The sequence below is a fragment of the Elephas maximus genome, chromosome 3 (assembly GCF_024166365.1).
Source record: "Elephas maximus indicus isolate mEleMax1 chromosome 3, mEleMax1 primary haplotype, whole genome shotgun sequence".
Lineage (NCBI taxonomy): Eukaryota > Metazoa > Chordata > Mammalia > Proboscidea > Elephantidae > Elephas > Elephas maximus.
The window spans coordinates 28,804,320-28,820,197 of NC_064821.1; the positions used below are offsets into that span (position 1 = coordinate 28,804,320).

Genomic DNA, 15,878 nt, shown 5'->3' on the forward strand with positions numbered 1-15,878 from the left:
AGTATGTGTGTGTGGCAAAAATAGATTCAACAAAAAATTGGCCAGTTCAACAGTTTTTATATGTATAATTCCATGACATTAATTTCATGCATCATATTGTCAACCATCACCACTATCCTTTTCCAAATTATTCCACCACTGTTAACAGGAATTCAGCGCCCCCTAAGCAAACAGTGTTGACTTTAAAAAAAATCTGTTTTATTTGGTGTTGCTGTTGAGAGAATATATGCTGCCTAACATACACCAATTGAACAGTTTCTGCATGTACAGTTCAGTGACACTGATTACATTCTTAGAGTTGCGTAACATTCTCACTCTCCTGTTCCAAATTGTTCCTTCCCCATTAACATAAACTCACTGCCCCCCAGCCCCAAGTTTCCTAGCCGATCTTTTGAATTGCCGTTGTCAATTTGACCCCTAGATAGGCAGTTCTTAAAAGAGCACGATGCTCAAGAAAGACATTCTTTACTAGTTAAATGAAACTACTGTCTGATTTAAAGAAGACTTCAGGAAATATTTTTGGTTTAAGGTTTAAAGATTATCTCGGGGCAGTAGTTTCGGGGGTTCATCCATGATGTTATTTTTCTGTTCTCTGCTTCCATGGCCTTGGTTTATTTCTGTTCTTCTCACACAAGTCTGATCTGATGTGGCGTGTGTCCCAGCTTGAAACCCGTTCGGCCCCCTCCAGCCCAAGGGGGTTCGTTTGAAAGCACCTCTGGCCAGAGGCTGGTTCCTGAGAGGGGAGCTGTTGAGGGTGGGGCCTCTTACCTCCAGAGTCGCTCGGGGTCTGCCTGCTGCATTCTAAGCTAACTATGATTACCAGCTCCAAGTGTGCTAGCTTTACCCTGACCTTGTTAAAAGCCACCCCCACCCCGATAGCACATAACCCGGGGAAGGCAGCTGACAACAGCCCTATTTACAGACAAGGAGACTGAGACTTAGCCAAGTTACCTATCTTTTTAGTGGGCAGCAATCTGGTATCTGCTGGCAGGTGGCTCTGACCCCGAACCCTGCCTCATCAATTTCAAGGCATGGTGGGAGTGCCATGCCTTGAAACTGAGGAGTAGTTTGTGTATATAAGCAGCCATCCCCACAGAGGTTGTGGTGTTGTGCCAGGTCAGCCTCTCCCCTTCATCCTCTTGACTCTGCCCAGTCCAGGAGAGTGGGCGTGACTCTCCCAGAAGACCTATGGCTGCTCTTGGCTCTAATGAGAGGCAGGAGCTGATTGGCCCTGCACCTACTATCTGTGAGCTCTGCCATGTTATAGGTCACAGGCGGGCGAATAGGCCGGCCCTTGTGCATTCAGCTGTCCAATCAGCTGTGCCAGGAAGGGGTAGCAGTAGAGCATCAGTTTCAGAGACTGATGAGGATCAGTCACCGTAGCGCTTGGCAAGATACAAGTTTCTGCTTGCGATTCAGCAGAACGAGTTCCCAGGGGATGCTGATGCTGCTGGTCCAAACACACTTGGAAAACCTCTGCTTTCGAGGATCTGGGCTGGGAGCCAAGACTTCCCAGGTTCCAATCCTGGCACCTACCCCCACCCCACTACCTGTCTGGCCCCCAGAGAGTTATTGCTGCTCACGAGCCACATTTCCTGCGGGACAGTGAAGATAGTACCACCTTTGTTGGTTGTTGTGAAGATGACATGTTTCAGAACACGTACAGCCCTTAGAATAGTGCCTGGCACACACCAGGCCCTCCATGGTTGGTACTGTCCTAAGGACTGCGGTTTTGTGCATGCTGCCGGCCTGTCTGGGCACAGGGTGCTGGGAGAACAGATCACTGGCTTCCTGGGCTGGAAGGCCGTTTAGCTGTGCCATAGCGGGAGGGTGTTCCCATGGCCTCCACTGAGCACTTGGGGCTGCTGCCCACTGCCTGCCTTTCAGGCAACAGGTGGGGGAGACTCAGGGGGCAAGAATGTGTGGGATCTGTTCTCCCAGCACCCTGTGCCCAGACAGGCAGGCTTCCCAAGGAAGAGGAAGTGATGTTTGAGCTGCCAGCTGGCAGGTGCATTGACGGGTGTTAGAGAAGGAGGAACTCTCCTTCCCAGCAGAGAGGAGTGTGCGGGAAGACCCAAGGTGGTGACGCCCATGGTGGCCTGTTGGTGGAACTGAAATTCCTCCTGGGTGAGGGGGAAACACGTGATGAGTGTCAGCCTGTTGGGAGCACTGAGGGCGGGGGCCCAAGAGCTCACGCATCTGCCAGGACCTGAGCTGGATTAACCTGGAAATCTCCATTCCTGGCCTTCACACTTGGCAGATAAGGAAATAGAGACTTCGGGAGCTGAAGCCACTTGCCTGGGGACACATGCAAGGGTCACCTCTAAGCCCGGCCTTGGGGAGTATGGCCTGAGGCCAAGGTGTGGCTTGACCCAGTGACTGTTGGTGGAGAGGAGACCGTAGGGGGACCAGGGAGGAGCAGGAGCAAGCACCTGGGCAAGTGGTAGGGGGTGTGGTGGGGGCCGCTGGAATTAGGTGGCGGCGTTGGAGACCAAGCCATATTTGGATCCTGGGTATTTTCCAGAAGGCGAGCTGCCAGAACCTGTTGTTGGGCTACGTATAGGGATAGGAGGAGAGGCCTGTTTTAGTTATCTAGTGCTGCTACAACAAATACCACAAGTGGATGGCCTTAACAAAGAGAAGTTTGTTTTCTCACAGTTTAGGAGGCTAGACATCCAAATTCAGAGTGCGGGTACTACGGGAAGGCTTTCTCTGTCTCCAGAGGAAGGTCATTGTTTCTTCTGAGCGTCTTCTCCTGGGCAGTCTTCATGTGGCTTAACATCTCTTTTCCTCTTTCTCTGCCTGCTTGGTTGCCTGTTTAATCTCTTTTATAGATCAAAAGATTGATATAAAACACATCCTACGCTAATCTTGTCTCATTAACATAGCAAAGACAACCTTTTCCCAAGTGGGATTATAACCACAGGCAGAGAAGTTAGGATTTACAACAACATATATTTGGGGGGGGGGGGGCACAATTTTTTTTTTTTTTTAATTTTTATTGTGCTTTTTTTTAAGTGAAAGTTTACAAACCAAGTCAGTCTCTCATACAAAAACTTACATACACCTTGCTATTTACTCCTAGTTGCTCTCCCTCTAATGAGACAGCACACTCCTTCCCTCCACTCTCTATTTTCGTGTCAGTTTGGCCAGCTTCTGACACCCTCTGCCCTCTCGTCTCATCTCCTCTCCTCTCCTCTCCAGACAGGAGCTGCCCATATAGTCTCATGCATCTACTTGATCCAAGAAGCTCACTCTTCACCAGTATCATTTTCTATCCCATAGTCCAGTACAATCCCTGTCTGAAGAGTTGACTTTGGGAATGGTTCCTGTCTTGAGCTAACAGAAGGTCCTTCTAGTCTCAGTCAGACCATTAAGTCTGGTCTTTTTAGGAGAATTTGAGATCTGCATCCCACTGCTCTCCTGCTCCCTCAGGGGTTCTCTGTCGTGTTCTCTGCCAGGGCAGTCATCAGTTGTAGCCAGGCACCATCTAGTTCTTCTGGTCTCAGGCTGTTGTAGTCTCTGGTTTATGTGGCCCTTTCTGTCTCTTGGGCTCATAATACCTTGTGTCTTTGGTGTTCTTCATGCTCCTTTGCTCCAGGTAGGTTGAGACCAATTGATGCATCTTAGATGGCCACTTGCTAGCATTTAAGACCCAAGACGCCACTCTCCAAAGTGGAATGCAGAATGTTTTCTTAATAGATTTTATTATGCCAGTTGACACAGATGTCCACTGAAACCATGGTCCCCAAACCCCCGCCCTTGCTACGCTGGCCTTCAAAACGTTCAGTTAATTCAGGAAACTTCTTTGCTTTTGGTTTAGTCTAGTTGTGCTGACCTCTCCTGTATTGTATGTTATCTTTCCCTTCACCCAAAATAGTTCTTATCTACTATCTAGTTAGTGAAAACCCCTCTCACTCCCTCCCTCCCCACTCTCGTAACCATCAAAGAATATTTTCTTCTCTGTTTAAACTATTTCTCGAGTTCTTATAATATTGGTCTCATATTTGTCCTTTTGCAGCTGATTAATTTCACTCAGCATAATGCCTTCCAGATTCCTCCATGTTATGAAATGTTTAATGGATTTATCATTTTTCTTTATCCATGCATAGTATTCCACTGTGTAAATGTACCATAATTTATCCATTCTTCCATTGATGGGCACCTTGGTTGCTTCCATCTTTTTTCTATTGTAAACAGTGCTGCAATGAACATGGATGTGCATGTACCTGTTCGTGTAAAGGCTCTTATCTCTCTAGAATATATTCCAAGGAGTGGGATTGCTAGATCATATGGTAGTTCTATTTCTAGCTTTTTAAGGAAGTGCCAAGTCAATTTCCAAAGTAGTTGCACCATTTTACCTTCTGGGGGACACAATTTAATCTGTAGCAAAACGCTTCCTGTGTCTCCAGTTTGAGTACTCTGCCCCACCCCCTGCAGCCTGACCACAGCATTTCCAGTCTCTTACTGCTTTAAGTGATCATGTGCCCACTTCGTGCCAGGCCTCAGCAGGACGCCTGGGAGGCATCATGAACACACTGGTGCTGTTCTGACCCTCTGTAAGCCCCGGCCCAGTGGGGGCAGCAGATGTGGGGGCTGCTCAGCACACCAGTGTCTTACTGCCGCTGGGGTCCTGCTAAGAGTGGAAAGCACTGGGGCTTGTGGGAGTGTATGATGGACATTGGAGGTCCCTTGGGCCAGGGGCCCAAGGAGAACATTCTAGGCAGGGGCAACAGTGAGTGCAAAAGTGTGAGGGGAGGCAGTGAGGCTGGACAGGGGCAGAAGGCCAGCCTCACAGGTGAGGAATTCTGGCCATGAGGAGCTGTGAATGGCAAGTGGGGTGGGCAGAGACTGGCTCAGCTGTGAGTTTTGGGAAGCCCTGCTGGCTGCCTCTTGGAGCAGGGACCAGGCAGGGCCAGGAGTGCTGCAGGGAGGCCAGTGACGTTGGCATGGCGTCAGAAGAGAGGTGCTGGAGCAACTCACTAATGGGAGTGAGGAAGCTAAGTGCAGTGTGGGCCACAGTGATTGCTGGGGCTTGTGGGGCTCTGGGGGCTATACGGGCTGTGTGCGCCAGAGAGTGGAGTTTCATCGAGCCTGGCTCTTGGGGACAGGAGAGCCTGGGGGTGAAGATCATGGGCTCTGAGCCAGGCTGCCACCCCTTATTGGCCAAGGGTCTCGGGCAAGTGGCTTCCCTGTGTGTACCTCAGTTTCCTCATCTGTAAAATGGGGATGCCAGTGGTACCTGCCTCATGGCTGTGTTACCCATGTGGCTGCCTCTTCCTGTGGGGTCCAGGGTCTAGAGATGTGACCCCTGATGCTGGGCCTCACTCCTCCCCTCTGACATCTGAGATCCAAGTGTCATGTGCCTTCTCATTCAGACTGGTCTCGGTGAACCATTACTTTTAACCAACTTAGTCTGAAAATTACCTAAGACCGCCATCATGAGGAAGTTTGGTGGCCTGTGGGTGAACCCTGCCCCTCCTTGGGCACCAACCCTGGCTGTTGAGAACTGTTCCCGTGTGGAATGTGGACGATGCGAACGGCTATCCTAAGCCCTCCCCACCAGGCCTTGACCTTATCTTGTGCTCCTCAAAGGCTTCCCTTGCACTCAGGATAAAACCCAACCTCCTTCTCAAGGCCTAGTGGCCCTGCCTCCTGGGGCCTTGCTGGCCTCTGGGGCCTCACCTCCTCATCCTGCCTTCAGCCACCTTCTCCCTCCTGACCCTCAAGCCCAGCCTGTTTGTTCCACCTGTGGGCCTCTTTACTCCCAGCCCTCCCTGCCTGGAGAACCCTGCGCCAGCCCCCACATCGCTGTTCCCCTTCATCCATCGGGTAACCCTTCCCCAGAGTCCTCTCTGACCACACACCCACCCGGTTACTCGTTGCCTCCTTCCGCCACAGCACGTGTCATGTGACATCATCCTCTTTTGTTTCTTAATAGCCCCTCTTCTCCCTGAGAATATCAGCGCTGCAAGGACTGGGCCATTGATCTGCTTTTTCCACTGCTCTGCCCCCAGTGCCTAGTACAGGGCCTGCCACACAGTAGGCACTCAGTAAGCATCAACTGAGTGCCTGAGCGGGCTCCAACGGCACCTGCTGTGGAAGGGCCCCCCGGTGGAAGGCAGGCAGGATTATCAACAACTGTTTATCTAGCATCTTCCCCCTTTGAGCTGGGCCTTTCTCTAAAGCCCTGTGAACTCCACAGCATCGAGGCGTGGGCCTGGGCCTCATTGACAAGATCACAACTCAGAGCTGGCATGGGTCAGGCTGGGACTGGCTGGCATATCAGCCCAGGGCTATTAGCTTCCCAGTAGCAGTATGTCCTGAACTGGGAGATGCTCAAGACTTACCTTGAATCAGAGGGGGCTCGAAGGCATGGGATATGCTGGGGCTGCACCCTCTTCCTGCCCTGTTGATGGCCCTGAAAAGCCCCGTGTGAACAGATCCTGTTGAATTGTGTCGTACCCAGAGTTTCCCAAATGCCATTGGTACCTGCCTGGCCTGCCAGTCAGCAGTGTCTGTCTGCTTTGAGGAGTCAGCCTGGTTGTTTGGCTCTCTGCTTGGGGTGGGGAAGGAACAGGTAGAGCCTCTACTGCAAAGCACTTAGACCCTGAGGCGCCTCGCACATTTCTTTAAGCTGTCTGCCCTTGCTGTGGGCCAGCGCTGCGGGACTTGATTGCATTCTTACAGCAGCTCCATCATCAGCTTCTGTATTGTCCTGTTTTATTTGTGGGGAAACTGAGGACAGAACCCAGCTGAGCGTGACCAGGCTGGGTTGAGCACTGTCACCTCCCTCTTAAGAAATACCAGCAGGCACCTGCAGGCGTGCTTTGCAGTGGGGAGGGCTGTCCCTGGAGCATGCCTCCGGGTACTGTGGTTTCTGGTGAGCCCTTTACAGCAAGGAGGATACACAGACCTCACAGAGGCCATGCCTGAGGGGGCTGCAGCCTGTCTGTTGAGGGGTTGCTTCCTTGTGTGCTGGGCGGCCTGACCCTTGGAAGGAGGTGGCAGGCAACTTGGAGTCAGGGGATGCCAGGGTGGGGGATTTGCTGTTTAGCACAGTGGGGACCAGCTGGAGGTTCTATTGAGCAGCTACTGCATATTAGGCCCTGGGAAGGGCAGTGAACACATGTAGTTCCTGCCCTCTTTTGGCTCTGGTGTTAGTCGAGGGAGCTGGGCAGTGAGCCAATGGGATTGAGAGCATAGGGTCTGTCGTGGAGGAGAGGATGAGGGGCGTGGCCAGGGCACATCTGGAACCCAGGGGGTCTGGGTGGGCCTCCCCTCACAAGAGTGTTTAGAGCCAAGACCTGAAAGAAGCTGGGGACTGAACCATGGGGGACCTGGCAGGAGGGCAGAACTTTTCTCCAGAAAAACTGCTACTGGAGCCTCCGAGCACACAGTTAGGACCTGGCAGGGAGCCGTGCAGGGGCGAGGGTGGCTGGCTGGCCCAGGGTTGGCGGGAGTGTGACAGCTGGATAAGGGCCTGTTTTATTCTTTTGTTCAGTGGCAAATGCCTTTTGAGACCTTGCTGGGCAGCAGGCCCTGGGCTGAGTCCCGCAGAACCCCAGGGCCACTCAGACGGGGAGCCCAGGCTACGGAGGGGGCATCAGGGAAGGCCTCTTGTGACCTCTTCCCGGGGAAGACAGCTGACTAGGAGTCCTGGGAAGGGCGGTCCAGGCAGGGGGATAGCACACCAAAGGTTGGGACATGCTTCAGACCCAGAGAACTGCACCAAGCCTGCGTGGCTAGAGCACAGTTGGCCAGCAGGAGCAACAGGGCAGCAGAGACCCCAGTGCCAGGCCTGGAGGGTTGAGGACGATGGGGTGCCCCTACAGGGGAGTGAGGTGGTATAGTTGCCTTTGGGTCCTGAGTTGAGCCTTCCATGTGGCCTGTCAGGCCTCCTCTCTTGTCTTTTCGGCCCCCAGAAAGCTTTCGGGTGGCCCCTTCCAGAGGGCACGTGGTGTGTGCTCGCTGTCATCCGTGCAGTGCTCTGAGGAAGCACTCGTTTTCACCCCATAGTAGACCTGAGGAAACTGAGGCTAGGGCCCACCTGCCTCAGCCTCACTGTCCCAGGTGACCTTCTGCCACTGCCCTGGGACTCTCCAGTGCCACCTCTTCTTCTGCAAAGCTATTATTCTTTCCAGGGTCTGTGAGTTCCAGCTGACACATACAGAAAATGGCGCCTATGGCAAACACTAAAATTGCACCCTAGCGCAGGGGCAATCTGTAAGTTGCGCCTCCCTCCCTCCCTCAATTCCAGCACCGGGGGGCAATCTCTCACCTCCACATCCCCCCCATTTTCAAGTTGAATAGATATTGATAGTGGTGACTGTCAGCAGAAATCCTTTGCCCCGTCCCGTCCAGCTGCTTCAGACAGGTGCCTTTCATATTTATGGCATCTCAGAATGTCATTTCGCTCCTTGTCTGGTGTCCCCTTGGACTTGCGCCCGGAGACAAGTACCCCCAGTTATGTGCATGTGCCCTCCCTCCCGCCCCCTACACCTCTGTGTCTACCGTGCTTGAGGAAGGATGTTGGGCCATACCAGGTTAATAGAAACTACGGGGAGGAGGGGAGCTTTAAGTGCTGCCCAGGGCACGTGCCATACCTTAGATCCGCGTCTGAGTCCACAGCCCCAGGCGGCCACCCAGGCAGCATCTAGGAGAACTTGCTCTGTGCCTGTGGGGTGTGTGCAGCTGTTGAAACGCTGAGGCGCTGACCCTGAGACTGGTGGAACTGGCTTTATCATCTGCACACAGGGCTGGGGAACCTGGGTCTCCTTTCCCAACTCATGCTATAGCTGAGCAGGGAGGGAGGGGCAGCTGTGTGGTGGGGACCAGGCCAGGCAGGGCAGCTGGGGGCTCAGCCTCAGTGCTTAGGGCCAGCCGAGAGGGAGGTACCAGGTCACTGAGTGGGCCCACCTTGACCCTAGGCCTCTGACTTGTTCTTCAGACTGTGGGTCATAAAAACAATCATCTCCAGCTTTTATTCTCCCGATGGGGAAACTGAGATGCAGAGGGGGAGCCCCATGGCCAGGCTGCCCCAGGCAGCCTGGCTGCAGGGTTCTGTGCCTCACCCCTCCACCCCACCCTTGTTAACCCCCCAGGTCCAGAGCAGCCTCAGTATGTGGGTAGAGGTTGTCACTTCAGAAAGATGGTGCAGGTGCGGACCCACCTGACTCTTGCCTGCATCCATCATCTTGGTGCAGGGGGGGCCACCTGGGGCCGGTGCTGGGCGGCCAGGCTGGAGGCAGGGGTTGGTGGAGACTGGCAGGCCACCTCCTCCAAGAGGCTGCTTCTGCTTGCTGGTGTGCTAGATCTTTCTGAGCTCCCGGGATACCTGTCCTTCTCTGCCGTGACCGCACTTCTGCTGTGTCTGCCTCCCCTGCCAGACCCGGGACCCAGCCGACCTCACTTCTGGCTAGGCCGCCAAGGCCCACCTCATTATGGGCCTGGCTCTTGTGGTCAGGAAGTGCTTTGGGAAGGAAGGGAGGAGTGGGTGGGGTGGGGTGGGGGTAGTGTGGTGGTTACTTTATGTCCAGTTTGGTGGCATTGGGGGAGTGGGCTACCTTATGGAAGCTGTTGTAGGGGTCATATCACTTTTCTGGTGGAGTCATTCAGTCGTGCACATGATTATTGAGTGTCTTCTGTATGCTGGGCCCTGTGCTGGGTCCTGCAGACAGCCATCATCAAGGCAGTGTCCCTGCCCTGGTGGCTCACGCACTCAGGGTGCAGGTGGTGTACACAGGCATCATGATATGTCAGATGGTGATAAGTACTTCTGAGAAAAGGAAGGCAGAGGAAGCAGGGGCGAGGCTGGGGCATTGCTGTAGGGAAGGGGACAGTGGGACGTTCTGCGTAACTTGCAAGAGTGGCTTGCCCTGTGCAATTTTGTGGGAGTGACTCGAATTTTCTGCCCCTAGTCTGCTCCCTGGTATGGCTCTCTGCCCGTCTGCCTGCCCCTCCCTGAGGGTTGCAGTGCTGGCTGCCGCCCATCCTCTGTAGCCCTGAGAAATAGGTCTTGTTGTGACCCCGTTTTATAGATCAGGAAACTAAGATCTGGGTGGACATTCTGACTGTGGAGACTGAGCACATAGTGCCCACAGCATGCTGCCACTTCACGTCAGGGTCTTGAATGCCACAGTGGACAGACAGATCCTGGCCCCATAAACATGAGCCAGGGTGACCTGGCTCTGATGGGAGGAGGCCCAAGATACAGGATGGGATACAGAAAGGGTGCTGTCAGGGAAGGCTCACTGGAAGATGAGACAGTCAAACAGGCCCTGGAGGCGGGGGAGGGGGACACAATCAGAGGCCCACAGGGGAGAGGGCCTGTGTCCTGGCCCCCAGCCCCTTTTCCATCCCGTGTCCCTCTTCCACTCCTTGAAGAGGGATGGTCTGTTGCTGGTGCTGAGCCTGGGCCCTGGAGCAGAAAGAGAACTGAGGTTGGCTGCGGTGGGGTTGGGGGGTGTTGAGGAACTGTTCCATTTTTAGCGGCTGCTGCAGGAAGAGTGGCTGAGTATTTCCTCTTGTCCCTCTGGAGGGCCAGAGCATGACTGCCTTTGGGAGCCAGGTCAGCTGACAGCGGGGTGGGGTGTAGGATCCTGCCCTCTTGAGTTCTGACAAGCTGGCGTCCTCATTGCCCCTACTTCTGGATGGTCTGTGCCCCTGCTGGATGCAGTGATCTCAGCCTTCTGCGTTCTGCTTGATCCCTGTAGTGGAGGTTCAGAGAGGTGAAGAACCTTTTGGTGACCTCATAATGCTGTCTGCCTTCTAGCTTCAGAGTCATTACATGGAGCTAGATTATCTGAGTTCCAAATCCCAGCCCCATCACGGAGTCACCCCCTGAGCTTGGGCCAAGTCACTTTGCCTGTCTGGGTCTCCATTTCCTCATTTGTGAAATAGGGATCATGGAGGCATATACTTGTTGAGGTGGCCATGAGGAGCAAATCGACTCACATGCAGGGCCTGGCCAGTGAGCGAGGCCAGAACGTTGGCTGTAGTTGGTTAGGTTATAGTGAAGTGACAGCAGACGGCCTTGCACTCGTTTCTCTCTGCCTCCTTATACTGCTGAGTAGAGATCCTAGACCTTCCAGACTTTTTGTGTTGGCAGGGGTTCATCTCCATCCTTTTGAGTAGCCGTGTATGCCTATGTTGTGATTTATGTAGCCAGGTCTCCTCCTGGTGGACACTGAGGCAATTTCCAGTTTTTTTCCTTTTATTAACAACGTGACAGTGCACATCTGTGCATATCCGCAGTGCCCCAGCTCTTTGGCCTACTTGCCAGCAGGACTTCATCCCCTCTTCTATTTTAGCATAGTACTCAGGGTCTGTGACCTCACAGCCTGGAAGGTTTCCACTCCCCCAACATTTTCCTATGAAAATGGAAACATGCAGAAAAGCTGAGGAATTGTACGATAAACTGCAGCTACATCTCCAGTGAACATTTCTTGCGTTTACTTGATCACATCTCTGCGCTTGGGTTTTGGTTTCTGTTGCTCGGTGACGGGACCAGCGTGGGTGTGGTGGGGAGTAAGGAATGAATGAGACCTGCAGACACACATGTGGGGATCCCCTCGAGCTGGAGCGCATTGCCAGCAGCTCCTGATTCCACTAGGCCAGCGGCTTTCATCTCTTCTGACTGTGAGCCACAGTGAGGGAGGTTTTGCTTTGGGACCCAGGACTGTCTCATGGATAGCACCAAAGCAGCAGCTTCCTCATATGTCCTTGCCCTCGCTGTGGGTGACACATGCCCTTATTGCCTCTTCTGTTCATCTAAGGGAGCCCTGGAGGCACAGTGGTTGAGCGCTTGGCTGCTAACTGAAAGGTTGGTGACTGTAGCAGCCTGCTTCTGTAAAGATTATAGCCTTGGAAACCCTGTGGAGCAGTTCTATTCTGTCCTGTGGGGTCGCTGTGAGTCAGAATTGACTCGATGCCAGTGGGTTTATTCTGTTAATAAATACACACGGTACAGCTTACCAGCTGATTTTTTTGGACTCGTATATGTCCTAATGTGTAGTTTTCAGAATACTGCAGTAGACTGTCACTTCCTGGGGGACTGAATCTTGGCCAGTTTTGTTCCTGTGGAATGTGGAACGTGCTCAGGGTATAGGAGCGCCTCTCAGATACTTGTCGAGTGAATGACTCTTTTGTCCCCCAGATTCCTAGAGTGCCTGTGACTGATTTGTCACTGTCTGTGCTTGACAAAGCTCTTCTCCCAGAAGTGCATCTGCTCCCCACCGATGGAGAACGCTTGTCTTTCTAATTTTGAGCATCTTTCTTCCCTTTTCAGAATATGCTGAGTTTCTGCACTGCAAGTCCAAAAAGTTTACAGACTTCGATGAAGTCCGGCAGGAGATCGAAGCGGAGACCGACAGGGTCACGGGGACCAACAAAGGCATCTCCCCAGTACCCATCAACCTGCGGGTCTATTCACCACATGGTAGGCGGTGCGGGCTCGGACCTGAGCAGAGGGGTGGGAGGGAGGAAGCTGACCCTGTACTAGCCATGGGAAGGATGTGCCCCACTCTCACAGAGAATGTGTTCCCTCCTGTTTTCCTTGCACTCACCCAGCCCTCTTGAGCTCTGTCTTCCCACTTTAGATAGGCACGTGGTACAGAGAATTCGATCTCAGCTCTCAGAAAAAGATCAACAGTCCAGGAAGACTTCTGGGAGTGGTGGGGACTGGGGCAAATTGCACTCTTTTAAAGGAGGCAGCTAATACTCAGCTCCCAGGCAATGGTGGCCACATAGTGATAGAGGCCCAAGGCAGCCAGGTCTTCTGATGCCTCAAGAGGAACCAGAAAGCCAGACTTCTATGCAAAATACCCTGATTTTAACACTCTATGTGACGTAAATAGAACAGCTTGCGGCCATGGTGCAGAGGCACGGATTGCTAACTCCACCAGTTCATGGGGAATATTCCAGCATCTTAACTCCTCTGTATGGGTTTCCTTGATGAATTTTTATATTTATTTATTTGGAATAGATAATATCTACACATGGCTGGCATTCAAAAATTACAAAAGGGTATACACTCTACCCTCAACATTACGAATATATTTTGTGTTCTTCAAATGGTGTATTATGCATATCTAAGTAATCACTGATATATATGCATTCATTTTGTGTGTGCATATGTGTATCCCCCTTTTACTCAAATCGTAGTGTAACGTAAAGATACTTGAGTTTATCTCAGGGTGTTTCTTATCAGTAAGTAAAGACGATCCTCTTTTTGCTTCCTTGGTATTGGCTGAACGGATGGGCCGGAATTCATTTAAGCATTTAGATTGATTCCATTCTGCAAATACAGATGTCCTGACTTTAAAACTCAGTACCATTTGAATAGAGCAAGCCCAGTGTAGGGCTGTCTGTCAGCCGGGTCCCTAGAGGGAAGCTCTTGGGTTGGAACGTCAGGAGAAATCGTGAGGCCTGGCCCCCCACAGTCTGGGGGAAATGGGCCAGGCCGCTGCAGGCTGTGTAGACCGCAGCGCTCCCAGCCTCTGACAGCCTTTCTCTCTGCTGTCCCACCCAGTGCTTAACCTCACCCTCATCGACCTTCCGGGCATCACCAAGGTGCCTGTGGGGGACCAGCCCCCAGACATCGAGTACCAGATCAAGGACATGATCCTGCAGTTCATCAGCCGGGAGAGCAGCCTAATCCTTGCCGTCACCCCAGCCAACATGGACCTGGCCAACTCAGATGCCCTCAAACTGGCCAAGGAGGTCGACCCCCAAGGTAACCACTGAGCCCCAGCGTCCCGGCTCCCTCTTCCAGGTACCTCTGAGTACATTAGGACTCACCTAGAGTCCTTGATCCCCAGTCCTTGGTGTCCTCTTTGGCACATGGCCCCCCTTGGAAAAGGCCTCCTGGGACACCCCCATGAGGACCCGTAGTGCTGGTGGACACCCCCTGGAGGCTGTGGGGCCTTTGGACATCCCTCCTTGGTTATGATGGTGCACACTTTGCCTGTGCGGAAAGCTAGTCTAGGGGGATGGAAAGAGCCCAGGTGTCACAGCTCACAGATGTGAGTCCAGATCCTGCCTACAGAAGTTACGTACCCTCCCCAAGGCTCTGCCCACTCTGTCAGAACGGGAACAGCAGTGCTAGCCTGTGGGGGTGTTGTGAGGACTACAGATAAAAAAAAAAAAAGATACTCTCCATAAACTGTTCAGGGCAGGGTCGAAAACTCAGACTTCCTCAGCAGCAGATAAAGTACAAGAGTGACAGATTAGTGAAGCAAGTGGGGGGCCATTGGGAGTAATGGAGACTGTGACTTCCCCAGCTAAGGGCATTTGGGGTCAAACTTTTCAAAAGGCCATTTATTCGATAAATGCTCTTTAAGCCCCTGCTGTGTTCCAGGCTCTGTTTTGGCCCTGGGGACCCAGCAGGGGACAAAATCAACAGTGTTCCTGCTGCCGGGGAGCTGATATTCTAGTAGAGGAAACAACACAACAAGGAAATAAGCAAGTGAAATCATTTCAGGTAGTAGTAGGCACTGGGAAGAAAATAGACCTGCCTGAGAGTGGTTGGGAGGGAGAGGTGTGGAGCTTCTGGAGAAATGAGGCTTTAGACAAGACCAGAATGATGAAAACGGCAAAAGCTAGGAAAATGGGCCAATGCCAGTACTGGTTGCTGTTGAGTTGATTCCAACTCATGGTGATCTTATGTGTGTCAGAGTAAAACAGTGCTCCATAGGGTTTTTAAGTGCTGATTTTTTTTTGCATGTAGATCACCAGGTCTTTCTTCCGAGGCGCCTCTGGGTGAACTCAAACTGTCAACTTTTTGGTTAGCAGTCAAGCACATTAACCATTTATACCACCCAGGGAATCCACCCAGGGAAAATGAACAGCAGGTGCTAAAAGCCTGGGGTGTATAAGATACCATAAGGAGGCCCATGTGGCTGGAACAGAGCAGGCCAAAGGGAGAGTAGGGGGCTGAGAGCTGGGAAGGGCTGGGGGCCAGTCAAGCAGGGCCCTGTGAGCTGCGGTAGGGGGTTGGAATTTTATGCTCAGAGTATTGGGGCATTTTAAGCTGAGTGTGACACACACTGAAATATATTTTGCAAAATGCCCTCTGGCTGCTGGGGCCCCGGAGTGGTTTGGAGGGAGTCAGGGACCAGTGAAGGGCTGAGCAAGTTGTCGAGGCCAAGCAGGCTCTGTGGCACAGGCTTCCCAGTTTGCAGCCCTGGGTCAGGGTACCGGGTGTTGGGCGAAGGGCGACAGCTGGTGGCTTTTCCCCCACTGGGTGTGAGCTCATTACAGTCCAGGGCTGTGTGTCTTCATCCCACCAGGGAAAAGGCCATGCAAGCTTGTGTCCCCAGAGCCATCCGGTGTCCTTTTCCCAGAACCACTGCTCCCAGGGTTCACAGCCCCAACAACCATATTCTCTGCTGTCATCTCATGAAATGGAGCACGATGGGGATGAGACTCAGTGGAGGCTTGATCAGGCGATGGAACAGTGGGAATTGATGTAGTTAGGCACCATCTGTGAACTTGATGCTGGCGTTCCTTCTTTAAGAAAAAATCGTTTTCTGCCTTCAGAAGTATTGGTGATCGTTACCAAAAAACATCAGTGTTACCAAATACAGAACCTAAAAAAATGACAGTTCCCCTCCTCTGGCAGAGGTATACTGGCCATGCTGCGTAAATACTCTTCCAGAGCTTTTCCTTATGTGTGAACTCACATTTTTAAAAACAGGGGTGACCCTTCCCTTGTTTTGCTGTAATGTGGATTTTTCCTGTTTCATAGCTTAGTGGCAGTCTTCTGTTGTCATCCACGGGGCTGCCCGGCGCCAATTTCTCCATTCCTTTGTTCTTGGACATACGCGTTGCCTCTGGTTTTTCGTCGTCACCAAGAGAGGTGACTCCAACAACAGTGG

General features: G+C 52.4%; 1 protein-coding gene across 7 annotated transcripts in view; it reads left to right on the top strand.

Moving 5' to 3' along the window:
* The window catches only part of DNM2 (dynamin 2), a 94,922-nt gene that overhangs the window by 34,090 nt on the left and 44,954 nt on the right, over positions 1-15,878 (top strand). For all 7 annotated transcript variants that reach the window (XM_049876890.1, XM_049876888.1, XM_049876892.1 and 4 more), the window contains exons 3-4: positions 12,290-12,439; positions 13,532-13,735. In XM_049876890.1, the coding sequence (XP_049732847.1) occupies positions 12,290-12,439; positions 13,532-13,735 (354 nt within the window). The remainder of the gene's footprint in view (positions 1-12,289; positions 12,440-13,531; positions 13,736-15,878) is intronic.